This window comes from Petaurus breviceps, unplaced genomic scaffold (assembly GCF_028583685.1).
Source record: "Petaurus breviceps papuanus isolate PSGF00001 unplaced genomic scaffold, PetGlider_PUasm1.0 227, whole genome shotgun sequence".
In the NCBI taxonomy this organism is placed as follows: domain Eukaryota; kingdom Metazoa; phylum Chordata; class Mammalia; order Diprotodontia; family Petauridae; genus Petaurus; species Petaurus breviceps.
In genome coordinates, this window is record NW_027185896.1 from 16,033,732 (window position 1) to 16,049,566 (window position 15,835).

Consider the following 15,835-nt stretch of genomic DNA (forward strand, 5'->3'; position numbering starts at 1 on the left):
CACACACACACACACACACACACACACACACACACACACACACACACTGTCTTGATTCAAGCTTGGGTATGCTAGAAAATCAACAGACAATACATTATCTCTACCATTGGACATTATGGGTATGATTATTATTGTGCCACCCTATCCTTAAGAGTTTTAGTTGATTCCTAAATTAGGGTATTGTTTATAAAGAACCCATAGGAGGTAATAGGGCTGTGAAATAGAAAATGAGAGGAAAAACTATCTTCTCAAAATTTTAATAACAACTGCCATTTATACAGCATGTCTTAAGGTATGGTATTTCATTTGTTTCCATACAGGACCCTAAGGGATCGAGTATTCTCTCCATTTAACAGATTGGGAAATTCAAATTCAGAAAGGTAAAACTGACTTAGATGTAATCACAGCTATTGTGATTTAGAGCCCACATATGAAATGGTCTTCTGAGTTCAAGTTCAGAAGTCCTTCCAAACCACATATCTCCTTTCATCTACGAAATATCTATTTTCTTCGGAGTCTAGCTAAAATTTTACTTTCTTCTTGAAAATGTCAACCTGTCTAGGCCTCACTGACTTCTTCCTAATATAAGCTCTCCGTGCACATAGTATACACAACAAAGTTAAACATCATTCTAACATATATATATATATATATACACATATATACATATATACATGATCTCCTTATATAGAAACTCTTTGAAGATAAGCATATATTATAATATTTTTACTTCTATATTTCATCCCAGTATTCAGCAGTGTCTTAACTCTATAAATAACTAAATGACAACACTATGATTTTCTTTTCCTAAGAGAGTAGTCCTTGGAATTAAGTAACACAGAGCTGCTTCTTTAGCCAGGCATCTAGAAGAGTAAGGTAAGGGTAGTTCTAAATAATTTACAAGGTAAAAGCTGAATGTTAGGATCTAAAGGGTGTATTATCAGACACAGTGATTTTTCATAATTATTATAAATATGAGCTTATTTAGGATTACAAATAATTTGTGAGAATGTATATATTTTTTTCAGTCATGTTTTCTGCATAACAAATGGATTTGTAGATGGAGTAAAAACTTTATTAATTCTTTTTTTTCCATTTTATGGGTACTCTCAAGTAATATGGGTATTTAAATCCTATACCAAGGTAGCACACTAGCTAGCTACAGCTCTCTGGGTAAGATTTTGTTGAAAATATCCTACATTTTTTATACACATGAATCTACAACTTTGGAAAATCCTCTAAAAGAAATTCCCTCCTAAGCATCTTTGTTATATATTTCCCTCCCCTCACCCCTCAGCCCCCAAAATTTAAGCAATAAAACCAAAAGATAAAGAAGGAAAAAAAGTTCTATTTTACTTCCAACTACTTTAAATAATGGCAGTTAGGTGGCACACTCAATGGAGCACTGGACTTGGAATCAGGAAGTTCAAACCCAGGCCCAGAAACTTACTAGCTATGTGACCCTGGGCAAGTCACTTAACCCTATTTGCCTCAGTTTCCTCATCTGAGGAATGAGCTGGAGAAGGAAATGGCAAACCTCTCCAGCATCTTTGCGAAGAAAACTCCAAATGGAGTCACAAAGAATCAGACATGTCTGAAACGACTAAACAACCTAAAATTAAAAAAAAAAATTTTGGGAGAGGGGAAGCCAAGGCAATTGAGATTAAGTGACTTGCCCAAGGTCACACAGCTAGTGTCAAGTGTCTGAGACTGGATTTGAACTCAAGATCCTCTTGACTCCAGGGCTGATGGTCTATTCACCGTGCCACCTAGCTGCCCTCAACATTAAATAATTATTTCCATACAAGCTGTACTTTGAATTTAGAGAATATAGCATTGTTACAATAGCCAATAGTAAATAGTGTTAAAATGACTGAAGTGATTCACCTGAAATTTATCAGATTCCAGTTATTCTTAACTTGTTTTTTTCTGTCTCTCCAACAAATATTAAAACATTCCAGGAAGCAAAAATAACTGCTTTTTAATACTTAACAAAACTCAAGCAAGTAAGAATTCAGATTCTTTTTTATTTTACTTTTTCTATCTTCCCTATCCTCCACAATCTTTTTTATCAAATGTCTAACAATATTCATTGGATGCATTATTCTGGGAGAAGAAAAGAAACAGAACAAAAACCTTTATTGTGTTACTTTCTCTAGGTTGCTTCAATCTTAAGTAAATAATTTGTCTTATGAGTGGAAAGTGTTATCATAATATAATTCTTTTACTGTATAATATTTTACATAGTGATTTGAAAAGGCATAAAATCCCAAATCCTTTCCTGTTTCTGCATTTGTTCCTGAGTATCAGATGTAAGGCGCGGGGCGGGGCGTGGCGCACAGCTAGACAGCACAGTGAATAGAGAATTGGTCCTAAAATTGGGAGGACCTAAGTTCAAACCCAGCAGACACCTGATACACTTACTAGCTGTGTGACCTTGGGCAAGTCACTTAAGCCCAACTCCCTTGCTTCCCCCCCCAAAAAAAACCCCAACCCAACATAAAAAGATGTAAGGGGGGAGGGAGGAATGCATCCTTTCTTGACTTTTCTTTTCAAAAGAGCGGGGGGAAAGGGGGAAAAGAAGGGGGGGGGGGGGAGAACAGCAGTGCACAAAATAGGATTCTGAGGTTCTTTTAAAAAAAAATTTAAAACTACAGACTTACATATTTATGGGGGTTATTATGTGACCAGTTTAACTTCATTTCAGAGCAACAGCAAATGAACTGGAACTGAACATTGATTAAAACTATCAGATGAGACTATAGTTTAAAAAGAGCCACAGCATCTTTTAAAGATATCCTGAGAAGAGAACAGGGACAAACTACTTGGCTTCCTGTGAATAGGAAAAAAAAAATGCCATACTTACCTTCATGGGGTTTTCATCGTAAGTTGGTGTTCCCAGGTCCATTTCAGCCTCATGTTCAAGGTTGGCCTCATCTCCTGGGCTTTCCCAAGTAGGAGGATCCCACTGAGTTTGCCTGGAAAAAAGAGGTGAATAGTGACTGTTCAGAGAAAAGGAAACAGGCCTAAAACCTAAGTGGTCTTCAGCAATAAGGACAACTCAACACAACATGGAAAAACAAAGAGTCAAGTAGATGTACTTACCAGTAATAATACTGAAAAAAAATTTTTTTTTAACAATACTTCTTAGAGAATCTTTTTCTCTAGTCTAGCCTATTTTATTCTCTTAATAAGCTAAAAATAAAGCTGGTTGAACATTAACTGGCTAATTGGGATGGTCACACACAGTGTATATATGTAGTCCATATCTTAAGATACCTGAAGGCTTGATTAAAAGAGAGAGAAGTAGGATAAAAATATCTGGGGCCAAGAACTCTTGCTCTGGTATTCTTCAGGTCTCCACAAGCCTATACAAGAGAGCAGGGGCTCAGGAAAGTCAGTTGTGTCAAGCAAATACTGCTGCATAGTTATATAACTCTACCACACAATGTTCAGATATTTTTGGAGTTGAAAAAGCCAGTAGGGCTAGAGGTAAACAGGAAGGCCTAAGGGGGAGCAACTGGAAACAATAAAATTAAATCTAGAAATTATTTATACATAATATTTTGAAGACCAAGTCCATATGGTATTTAGATGTGTAGAAAAGATTTTTTGTTTGTTTTTTTGGAGGGTGGAAGGCAAGTGTCAAGTCTCTGAAGCCAAATTTAAACTCAGGTCCTCCTGACTCCAGTGCTACTACCTAGCTGCCTCTGTAGAAAAGATTTTTAAGGAAAATGTGCTGCTCTGAGTTTAATCACTTTTCATCTTTATCATAAAGATTTTTCTTTTATGAAAAATCTAGACTTTTTTTAAAAACAGGATTCAGAATGCTGAACTAATCAGCAACACACTCAATTTCAAGATGAAGAAGTTAAGGCAGGGGCATTTTGAAAAATGTAGACATTCTTTCAAGGAAGAGGTGGGTCTTCTTTACAAGGCCATCCCCTCTACATGCTAAGTAATCAAGAATTTAATTAAGTGCCTACTATGTTCTAGGCGCTGTGTTGTAATCAGGAAATAAAGTGAGGAGGGGTCCACTGAACTTGTTTTCTCGAGTTGCCCTATTTCCCAGGATGAAGCCCTGCCCCAAGCTAATATAATTTGCTACTTCCAAACCTAACTGAACTCTTTTAGTGTGCCCTTGAGAGCTGAACCATCTACAAGACAGGTGTCAGGTAGTCTGCGCCAGAATGATAAACTGTGACCCTTGTAGATAGCAGACCACTCTATTTTCATGATCCAGGAGTTCCCAAGAGAAATTAATGCTGTCCCTGACATCCTGCTCCCTCTTCTCTTTCTCTGCCTTTATTCTTTCTCTTGGGATAGGGACTGGTCCTTTTTTTCTCTCCTATGACTTCCCCTTTTTGCTGTAATCCATACTCAAGGCTCTGCCTGTATCACCAGCTCCTTTGTGCTTGGTATGAGTAGCTCCAACATGTGTGCTCATTTCTCTTGAAATAAATCAAGTTACTACTTATGTCTTGTAAAGATGTGACTTTGGTTAACAGAACAAAGGCAAAAAATAGTCCCTGTTCTCAAGGAGCTCATAGTCTAATGGGAGAGACAACTTGCAAGCAACTTTGTACAAAAAGATAAAGACAGAATAAAATGGGAATAATCTCAGAGGGAAGGCACTAAAACTAAGGAGGACTGGTAAAAAAGCTCCATACAAAAGGTGGAACTTTAGCTGAGACTCGAAGAAAGTCAGAGAAACTAGGAGATGGAGATGGAAATAAGGAAGAGGCATGTGGGAAATTCGGGGAAAAGGTCTGAACCCGGGAGATGGGAGTGTTCAGTGAGAGGAACAACAGAAAAGCCAGTGTTGCTGTATCACACAGTATGTGGAATAGAGTAAGGTATAAAATTACTGGAAAGGTAGGAAGGGGCTGTTATGAAAGGCTTTAAAGGCCGGCAGATTTTATATTTGATTCTGGAAATAACAGAGATCCCTTGGACAGATAACAGGAGGCTACTGCAACAGTTTAGACATCAGTTGATGGGGGACTGGCACCAAATGTGATATAGACTCCCCTTTAGTATAGGAAGAAGTTCTGGTTAAAACTGTCAAGGCCAATGACTGCTTTAGACAGACTTCCTATTGAAGTAAAATTTAACAGCACTACCTTCAATTAGCTACAAGTAACTTACTATTGGGGAACTGTTTTTTATAAAGTGTCCAACAATAGACTTAGGAAAACAAAGGTTGGTTCCTTTACACTACAAATCACTTTCAACAGCAAATAAAAATAGCTAACACTCTGAAATCACTTTAATGTTCACAAAATATTTTATAAATATAGTCCACCTTTAACTTTTTTAATGGGGTAACATTCTTAGAAAATGGCATGAAAGTAAAAAAATGTGAATGTTGATACACTGAACCTATGGAAAATAGGATGTTATATTCCTGTGACCACCAAAAACTATCATGTGCTAGAGATTGCTGAAAATACAATTTTCTACACATAATTCTTTATAACAAAACAAATTCTGATAATATGCATTTTTCCTTAACATTTTCTTAATCATGAAATAACCCATAAAATGCAGTACACAAAATAAAACTGGCAATATGAAAAACATTTTTTTACTAGTAATAGAATTCTGAGCCCCTTTTGTGCTAACATCTCAATAAAAGACACCAAAACACTGATTTCAGACAATATTCACTTTTCATAACACATGAAATCTATGGTACCAGAAATACTGTATAGCAAATAAAATTCTCAAAATTAAAACTTTTTTTATCCTGAATCTTACCTTCCACTATGTCAGTTAGCAGTGTGAGGGCATTGCGCTGCATATTATACTGGTGTAAACCTCTCTACTGTGGCCACCCTCTGAAAACCAAGGGGTGGGGTTGCAGGGACTTTAATCACTGCTGCTGGAAGATGCCAAGATTGGCAAGGTCTCAATGTCACCTCTGACACTCTCTCCTTCACAGATGATGTATAGCGTTGGAGATCATGAAGGACACATAAGTTTGAAATAGTCTATTGGGGACATCTGCTTTGTGCACCATTACGATCCTTAAGGGTCTCAGAGTATGGGAACATAGCAAACTTCACAAACTTGTGTGTACTGTACCTCTCATTTTTTTCTTTACTGTACATAGTTATAAATGTGCCTGATTGCCAACATAAAAGTGAAAATAAGGTTACTAATAAAAATCACAAGGATGCCTAAAGTTGCAAGCCAAAAATACACAAATGCCTAGGATTGACTATATTATCATCTCATTTGGTCCTTTCAAGTTCACATAAAGTCACTGCTAGGTCCTGAACTACTTTAACAAAGGTTTTTGCTGCCTCCCCTTAAAAATCAGCTATTGTCATTCTACTTAGGCTTCTAGAATAGCAAATGTTCAAACAATGACAAACATAAGACCAAATTCTGCAACTAACAACCTGTCAGTTATATAAGAAAAACTATACTTTAGGGTCAAACATGATTTTACCTTGTGATGACATGGTAATAGTAGATCTTTCCCTCTGGATCCCGGGCTGTTTTCCAGTTGGGAGGCAAGACGATGGTTTTTGGTTTAGGAGGTGAAGGTGGTGGCAAATCCAGGAGGTTATTTGTCACAACTAACTCTGGCTAAAGAAAGCCAAAAGGAATTTGTGGTCAGTGAAAAAAAAATTCTCATGTCTTTTTTAAGAATTCTTCATAATTTAACATGTGCCTGGGAGACACCTTGTTAGAGGAGGGTCTTTAAGTTAAGATTTTGTTCTACTGCATCAAATGCTTTTTTATAGTAAAAAAAAAAAAAGTAGAGTGGGAATTTGTATTACCAGCACCATTTAGTCTAATGTGTGAATATAAAGATATATTTTTACTGCGAAACACTGTTCCCCAAAGACAGTTTGTTAGGAATGTCCTCTGTGAGTGAATAAAAACTAATAAATAGTAAAGCTGGTATACGGTTAAATCAACCGATCAAAAAGCATTTATTTAAGCACATACCATTTGCTAGACATTGTTGTAGGCACAGGAGATAAAAGACAAAATGAAATTGTCCCTGTTGATAGTTTCTATGGAGGAGACAACATGTGCATAAATAGCAAACACATATAAGATAAGGCGAATGAGAGAGGTCACTAGCAGTTGAGGGGGAATAGTGAACTTTTCATGTAGATGATGCTTTGGCCAAGTCCTGAAGGAAGCAAGGGGATTTGCAAGGAGGAGGCAAGAAGAGAATAAATTCCAGGCATGAGATATGGTTTAGTGAAAAAGCACAGAGGGGAGCAGCTAGGTGGCGCAGTGAGTAAAGCGCCGGCCTCGGAGTCAGGAGAACCCGAGTTTGGTTCCAGCCTCAGACACTTAACACCCACAAAAAAAACTAGCCATGTAAGCTTGGACAAGTTACTTAACCCCAATTGCCCTCCAAAAGGCCCCCCCCAAAAAAAGCACAGAGATGGGAAATGGAGTGTTATCTGTAAGCAATAAAAAGAAAGCCAATTTAGCTAAAATACTGAAGACAGGAAGAGGGAAAACAAATGTGGAAAGGTAGTTTGGGGCCAGATCATAAAGGAATTTAAAAGACAAAATAGATGAGATAATAAGGAGGCCACGGAGCATTCTAAGTAGGAGAGTGACATGGTCAGACCTGTGCTTAAGGAAAACATTTTGGCAATTGTTTGGAGAGCTAAAGTAGGAAAAGACATGAGGCATAGAAAACCAAAGAAGTCATCCAGGATGGAGATGACAAGGGCTTGAACATAAGGCAGTGGCCATGTGAGAAGGGGACTAACATGAGAGATGAAGGAAGGCAGGAGAAGAGAATAATGTCAAGGTGATGAATCTGAAAGAATGTAAGAATGTTAAGTGTCTCTGAAAGAAATAGGGAAATATGGAAGAGAGGTAGGTTGGGAAAAAGAAAATAATGAGCACTCTTTAGACACATTTAGTCCGAATGTCTTGAATGTGAAATGTCTAATAGCTAATTAGTGATAGGGTAATGAAGTCCAGGGGAGACTAGGACTAGATATATCAAGATGGGAATCATTGTTACTGAAATGATTATGAAACCCATGCGAGTCAATGAGAGAACAGAGATTAGATAGTTTCACCATTCAGTAGGCAGACACTTAAATAAATGTTTATCAACTGACTTATATTAAGTGCTTACTAGGTGCCAAGAACTTGTTCTAAGCTCTGGGGATAAAAAGATAGGCAAAAACATGATCCTTGCCCTCAAGGATTTCACATTCTCCACAAGACAAAATATTAAAAAGGAGCTGGAAAGCAGAGATAGCAGGCAGAGGGAAGGCAGGTACCTGAGTGGGGGCAAAGGAGACAGTTCAGGGAAGGAGCAGACCAGAGACTAAACAGGAAGTCAAGTGAGCATCATGCATCCCATATGGAGACTCGACTATCAGCAAGTTGGCTTAAGGGGTGGGAGGGTGGAGTATTTTCACCCTGAGGTAGAAAAGGCAGCCAGTGTAAAGGTGAAGCAGACCAGGAGAATAAGCAGGAAGTAAAGAATAAGAATAGGGTTAGGCCTACAACAGATCCCTTGAGAACAGTATGAGAAGAAGATGGTCAACAGTGTTAAATCCAACAGACAGGTTGAAAAGAATGAGAACTAAAAAATGACTACCAGAAACAGCAATTAAGAGATCACTGGTAAATCTGGAGACAGCAGTTTCAGCTGAGTGATGAAGTCAGATAGGAAAAAGTAGGGAAATGAGAAGAAAACAGAAACAGGAAGTATAAACAGTTTTTGCTAGGAATTTGGTTGAGAAAGAGAGAAATAAAGGATAAATGCTTCAAGGAGATGCTAAAATTTAGTGAATTTTTTTTTTTAAAGGATAAGGAGACTTGGACATGTTTGAAAGAAGCAGGCAAGTAGAAGAAATAGAAAGGGAAAGACTGGAAGATTATTAAGAGAAGAGATAATGGGGGGTATGGCAAGGCGGAGACAATCTACTGGAGAAGAGAGATAGGATCAAGATTGCACACGACATAGTTAGTGTCTTCATGAGAAGGGCCACTGAATGAGAGACTAAAAGAGTAAAGAGTAGGGGAAAATAACCAGGGAGTTTGGGGATGAAAAGAATGGTAGAAGAGGGAGCTCACAGCAAATAATTCTCTTATTTTGTCAGGCAATTATGACGCAAGGTCAGAATAAAACAAATGTTTACTGAAGTTTAAATTAAAGGCTTGACAACATATGTGCAGTGGACTTAACGGGATGTGATTTTCTTTAGCTCTTTTCAGAAACACATGCAGAAAGGAGTATAGTGGGAATGACCGATATTTTTGGCCAATTTAAAAAAATATATAACCTGAAATTTTTTTAATGCTTTGATACCATCTACTTTTTTTCAGATACCCTTCCACAACCTGTGTTGTTTCCAGGCTAAAGTGCCTCTTTGTATACTTGGTCTAATCCAGCTGCTTTTTAAATTTTTGTTTTATTCAGCACCATTTTTACATATTTTTCCCCAGTTTTTTGTCCAAATATTATCCTACTTTCAGTATCATTCTTAAATATCCTTGCAATGACTTTTAAAATTAGATCTTTCATCAATCCTTCCTTAAATTTGGGTGTGGTTTTTTTGCATATCTTCCTGATATTTTATAACAATGCTCAATCATCATACATCATTCTTCTGTAAGATTTCACAAATGAATTTATATTTTAACCTGATGTTCTCTCCTTGATAACAATCTCAATTTACTTGACAAGGAATGATTGCTGTCAGTTGAGTGAGGAAATTAGAAGCCAGAGCACAAAGGGTTGAGAAAGGAGAAGAGAAAATAAATGCAACCAAAGTGGACAGCTTTTGGTAAAGGGATATGAGATATCCAAGAAAAAGGGATATGAGATATAGAATGATAGCTTGAAAGGCCAGTTTATTAAAGGCTTATGAAGGACAGGAAGATGTGGGCATATCCGTACAGCAAGAGGTAAGAGAGTAGAAAGGAAGAGCTTGAAAATTAGAGGGCAAGGGAAAACAACTGTGGGCAGAAATCTACCAGAGGGGATGGGATCACGGGTACAAGGGGTTGGCTTCAGTAAGGAAGACCACCTTTTCATCAGAGACTTAAGAAAGGGAGATGACATCAAGAGGTTTTGAAATGCAGAAGAGAGGAAGGAGTTCATAGTGAATAGCCTCTATATTCTCAGTAGAGAAGAAATCTACTGACAGGGTATAGTGAAGAGGTAGTGTCAGAGGTTTAAGGAAAGAAGAGTTTTGAAGTAATTGCTTTTATAAGTGAGATTTTTAAAAATTAAGGAAGAGTAAATGGGACTAGCCTGCTACAATAAGGGAAAAATTGAGATTATATAAAAAATTAGGAATAACTGGTTAAGCACAGTTGTGTAACTTTGTCTAGCATCCATCAGCTGTTTGGGAACAACAGCAAAGGAGGAAGCTGGTGGAAATAAATAATCCAGAGGTTGAAATGGGTTAAGCTTGGAAAACAGTAGCAAGGAATCAGAAGGGAGTAGAGGTCTGTAACATTCAACTATTCCAGGATCAAACCAAGGAAGAGAACAAAGTGAAATCAGAACAAAGGTAAAATAGCCTAGGGGAAGATTCTAAAAGGCAGAAGAATGGAAGCTCAAGGTGAAGATGAACAGTAGGATTAGAAGAGGGAGGCAATAGGAAAAGGAGTTTACGGCAGAGGAATTTCATAATTCATGGAAGTGCAATATGGAAGTACAATAACTGTGGGTGATGGTGATTTAAAGAATGACATTCACAATCGTCTCCTTGAAAAACTCACCATTCTTTCTCATTAAAATTGTTACCCTTTGTGTTTTCAGAAGTCCCTTTTCAAGAGTTTTCCATCCCTCCAGGACCAATTTCTCCAGTAGAATTTAGTCCACAGGATCCCATCTATGTTTCTTCTAAATCCTTTAAAAATCTCTTTGTTGCCTTACCTTCTTACTATTTAAACTCTCTCAAAGTCTAAGGGTCCATGTCTCTATACTCATTTCCTTTTCTTCTCTAGCATAACCACTCAGATGCAATGATCATACTTCCTGCAAAGGTCCTCATCATTTTTACCTAATTATTGTTTATGACAGTCTAAACAATAATAATCAATAAAAGGATACCAAAGAAATGGGATTAAAAGCTGTAACAATAAACAAAGAGAGTAAGGTGTTGGTGCCACCTCTCAATATGAAATATTCTAAAGAAAAAGTAAACAGACTGTACTTTGAGAAATATTTTAGAGATCTGTGAGAAACCAAAATGAAAAACTGATAGAAACATGGTGAGCAATGAGTGAGAAAAAATTAAACACATACAAAATATTTCTTACCTGCTGTAAGGGCTGAGGCTGCCCTGTTGCTACTATTGTAGTCACTGCTGCTGTTGGCTGTACCACTACACCTTGTGGGTGAGCTGTAAATATCTGTTGCCCTTGAATATACTGAAGCCCTGGTTGCGGATAGCTCTGTAACAGACAAATAAGGAAAATGAAACTATGATAAACAACATGTCAATTCTAAGATAATATAATTAAAAATGGGATCTTCTAACCAAGATAAAGTTTAGGTTATTACATTTGGAAACAAAGCTTTAAAATTTCTATAAACTTTCTTGGCACATTAATATCTATACTAGGACACAAATAATAACAGAATGTAGGTTCCACAATTGAAAAAAAAAAAGGCACAGTGAATCCCAACATGAAATCACCCAATGCTTTTTAAAATTTTTGCTGTTTGAAAGGGAAAAATACAGCGTACCAAGGGGTAAAAACTTTTCTTCAAGGGTCTTTTGGATCCTAACACTAATTTGTTTATTGTTTCTCTCACAGAAGAGCAATTATAAAAGAGGTTGATTAGCTGAGATTCTCAATTTTTGGGTTCTAGACAAGAGAAATTAATTCAATTGTGTAAAAAGTCAAGTACCACAGTGCTAAAAATAATCCTATACTGCTTTTCATAGAACTTTCCTAGCCCTAGTACTGTTTCTACCATACCAGAAAAGAGCAAAGGGAGTGAGTGAATCAAAGGACAGAATTTTGTGGGAAAATTAAACTCAAGAGAATCATAGAAACCAAAGAAATGAAAGCAACCATGGCAGTCATTGTAAGTCTTATTTTACTCTCAATACAGGATCCCTCCCCCAACCCCCTTAAAAGACTGGCACTGCCCATCTTGCCTATGCTGAAAATATAGGGGCTACTCAAAGGTCCTAATTCATTTCCAATCGACATGAGAACTCTGACCTGATTTGCTTCCTATCTAGGGCATTTAGCCCCTACTTATGGGAACCTAGTGTCTCAGGCTCTTGAAAACTCATCATATTAATGCTGAAATTAAGTGTGGACGCCTGATCTGGACAGCTCAGTGCAGTTCAGAACTGCTAGACTCAAGAGATCTGATAACCTCAGCCTCCCTAGTAATTGGGATTTACAGGCATCTGTTATGAGACCCAGAATGATTTCTTTCTATAGTATGCTTTATAGATGATGACACAGTCTCTGCTTGAGCACTTCTTCAGAAATCATTAGCTTACAGAGCATTCCATTTTTTTTAATTGTTAGAAAACTCCTAATTGAGCCTCCCTTTCACTTTTACCCATCTGAACTAATTCTGCCTATTGAATCTATAAAAGATCTTTTAGAGGTTTGACCTTTCTTTCATATATCAGGCCTTTATATATTTGAAAAAATGCTATCTTTTTTCCTAATCCAATGTCCCAATGAAGCTGATTTCTTAGTAATGCCAATGAATCATAAGCTTTGGCAGATTCTATCATGCTAGAAAGCAATGGCAGAAGTGAAAATGGCCCTCATTCCAATGCAGTCTCCTTGAACTTGGTAAAAAAAATTCAATCTCCTTGAACTTGTCAGAAAAACAAATAGTGGGTACTAAGGATCAGTTTTAAGGGCACCTGGCAACTAACTTAGCTGTTACCTAATTAACTTAACTGATAGTATTCTAAACAAGATTGTTTAACGATGATCAGACAGATAACCTACCAACTAACTGAATCATTTCAAATAATAACATTCTCAATATAAATGAAATTAGAAGACAAAAAGAAGTTGCAGCTAAATGTATGCAGGTCTCACAAGTCTTTGGAGGAGAAAATAAAAGCATTGGTTTAAATGTTAATCTAAAAGTATGAAAAAACTTCATGTTATTTGTAAAAAGATTGCTTCTGTTGCATCCGAAAATATATAATATAAATATATCTATTACAGAGGATAAAGAGGAATTCCTTTCAAATGAAGGCAATATATAACTGGATTATCTAAGGTCTTCTTTATTTCATTAATGATTCTTTGTAATTGCTTTTATTAAAGTGTTAAATATTGTTTCCAGATGTTTTAGGAATTTTGTAATACTTTAAACTTGGAGGCCTCTATTTTTTCACTTTTAGGTTTTATTATTACTATGTAGAAATGCTATTGAGGGGTGGCCAGGTAGCACAGCGAGTGAGAGCAAGGGCTCCAGTGTCAGGATGACCTGGGGATCAAATCTGGGCTCAGATACTTAGCACAACACCCAGAAATAACTGGCTGTGGAACCTTGAGCAAGTTACTTAACTCCGATTGCTTTAAAAAAAAAAAAAAAAGAAATGCTGTTGATTTTGGTGGGTTTATTTTGTATCCTGCTACTTCATCTAAGTTACTATCTCAATTATAAAATCCAATAGCAAGTACACGTTTTTATTTTCCTTCCTCTAAATTTGTCTTTAATTTTTCTCTTGTCTTACTACAGTTGCTAGAATTTCTAGAACTACATCAAGTAGCTGGGAAAGGGGACGTCCTTAATTCTTGCATTTACTGGGAAAGTTTCCTCATGGTAAAGAGGTTTCAGATGTATCCTTTTTTACATTAAAAATGATGATTCTATGCCAATTTTTGCATTTTTTTTTTTAGTATAAATAAGTGCTGGACTTTAATAAGTTTTTTCTCGTTAAAAAATCTATTGATAGTGGTTTCAAGTTATCTGTGTTTTCGATACAACTGCATTGTTTTCTTAATGTTGGAACATTCTTGCATCCTTGGCATAAATCTAACTTGGACTCAGTGATAAACTATCAAAATACCAAGGAGATACCTTATCAAGAGAGGAAAAATAACAAAATATATTTTAGGGTAAAAAAAGGTCTAGAAGTAGAAGGAAAATAATTTTTTAAAAAGTGTGAAACAGGTGAAAAACACTTTTGTACTAGTTATAAAAATAGAAGTAGCTCAATAGAACACATTAGATAAGGACCTGTTGGAAACAAATTCAATATACCCAGTGTATTATAAATAATATATATACAATTTATGTAAATAAATGAGAATATAAATTATCTGGGAGAAGAACTCCCTATTTCATAAGACCTTCTGGAAAAACCAGAATGCATTTTGGCAGAAATTAGATTCAGACCAACATCTTACAAAACACAATCTCAAAATGACTGAATATCCAGTGACCTGAATATTAAAGAATATGCCATAAAAATAAAAGGAAAACCAGAATGTATAACCTTCCACATCTAAGATTGGAGGATGGGGAAGAGTTTTAACTCAACAAGGGATACAAATATTATTATTTTCTTTTTGGAGGGGAGAAGGCTGGGCAATTTGGGGTTAAGTGACTTGCCCAAGGTCTCACAGCTAGTAAGTGTTAAGTGTCTGAGGTTGGTTTTCAACTCAGGTCCTCCTGACTCCAGGGCCAGTGCTCTATTCACTGTGCCACCCCTGGATACAGATATTATTAAACTAGGTTATTTCAATTATATTAATTATTTTTGCACTAAAAACTGATAGGGGCATAAGGGCATAAGGCATAAGGGCATGTTGATTGGCAAATTTTTTTTGCATCATGTTTCCAATAAGGACCTTATATCCAAGAAACATAGGAAACTAACATGAATATTAAGATCAAAGCTAAATTTTTTTTGGGGGGGGGGGAGGGCAATTGGAGTTAAGTAACTTGCCCAAGCTTGCACAGCTAGTTTGTGTGTGTGTGTGTGTGTGTGTGTGTGTGTGTGTTAAGTGTCTGAGGCCAGAATCGAGTCCTCCTCACTCCGCGGCCAGCATTCCACTCACTGTGCCACCTAGTTGCCCTGACCAAAGCTATTTTTGAAAGGATAAGTGGTTCAAAGGACATGAACAGTTTTCAAAAGAATCATAAACTATTATTGTTTTGAAAAATGACTTTAAATAAAAAACAATGTCATGTAGCATTTATGTAACTTTTTGAATTCAGGTCTTTCTAACTCCAGGTCTAGCATTTTCTATCCTGGTTTCTTTAAAGGAAATGCATATCAAAATAACCCTTATTTTCAAACTCGTGGCCATCAAACTGGCAAAATATGAAAAAGAAAGGAACAGTCAATGATGGAGAAGAGATGAACATCATGGTGGAGACCAATTTTAAGTTATGCTAATAAAGTGACTAAACATTCAGTCAGTTTGTTTTACCTATGTTTCTCTCTAGCCTATAGCGGAAAGAATTTATACTGAAAGTCTTTAAAAAAAAACAACAACAGGTTTTTGTTTTTATCCAATGCAGCAATTCTGTGGTAGCAAAGACTTGGAAACAAAGTAAATGTTTATGAATGGAAAATGGCTAACAAGTAAAAATAGGTGAATATAATGGAATCTTAATTATGCCCTAAGAAATGATTAATATGAAGAATTCAAAGAAACAGAGCAGACTCATAGGAATAGAACTAGGAAAACAAAACAGCAATGTCAGTGGAAACAAAATCAAAACTAAATGCTTTGAAATTATACTGTGATGTACTGGTTGGTTTCCCGAACTGTTTTTGTCCTTTTTATGTTTAGTTATGAAAGATGGCTCTCCATAAGGGAGGAAAAAGGAAAACATGGAAATCAAGATAAGGTAAAAACAAAACATAAG

The 15,835-nt window shown here is 36.4% G+C and overlaps 1 protein-coding gene across 2 annotated transcripts in view; it reads right to left on the reverse strand.

Annotated features, from left to right (window-relative positions):
- Positions 1-15,835, reverse strand: part of SETD2 (SET domain containing 2, histone lysine methyltransferase) — a 141,924-nt gene that overhangs the window by 28,548 nt on the left and 97,541 nt on the right. For both annotated transcript variants that reach the window (XM_069095910.1, XM_069095912.1), the window contains 3 exons: positions 11,278-11,412; positions 6,458-6,597; positions 2,867-2,978 (listed from right to left, as the gene is read on the reverse strand). In XM_069095910.1, the coding sequence (XP_068952011.1) occupies positions 2,867-2,978; positions 6,458-6,597; positions 11,278-11,412 (387 nt within the window). The remainder of the gene's footprint in view (positions 1-2,866; positions 2,979-6,457; positions 6,598-11,277; positions 11,413-15,835) is intronic.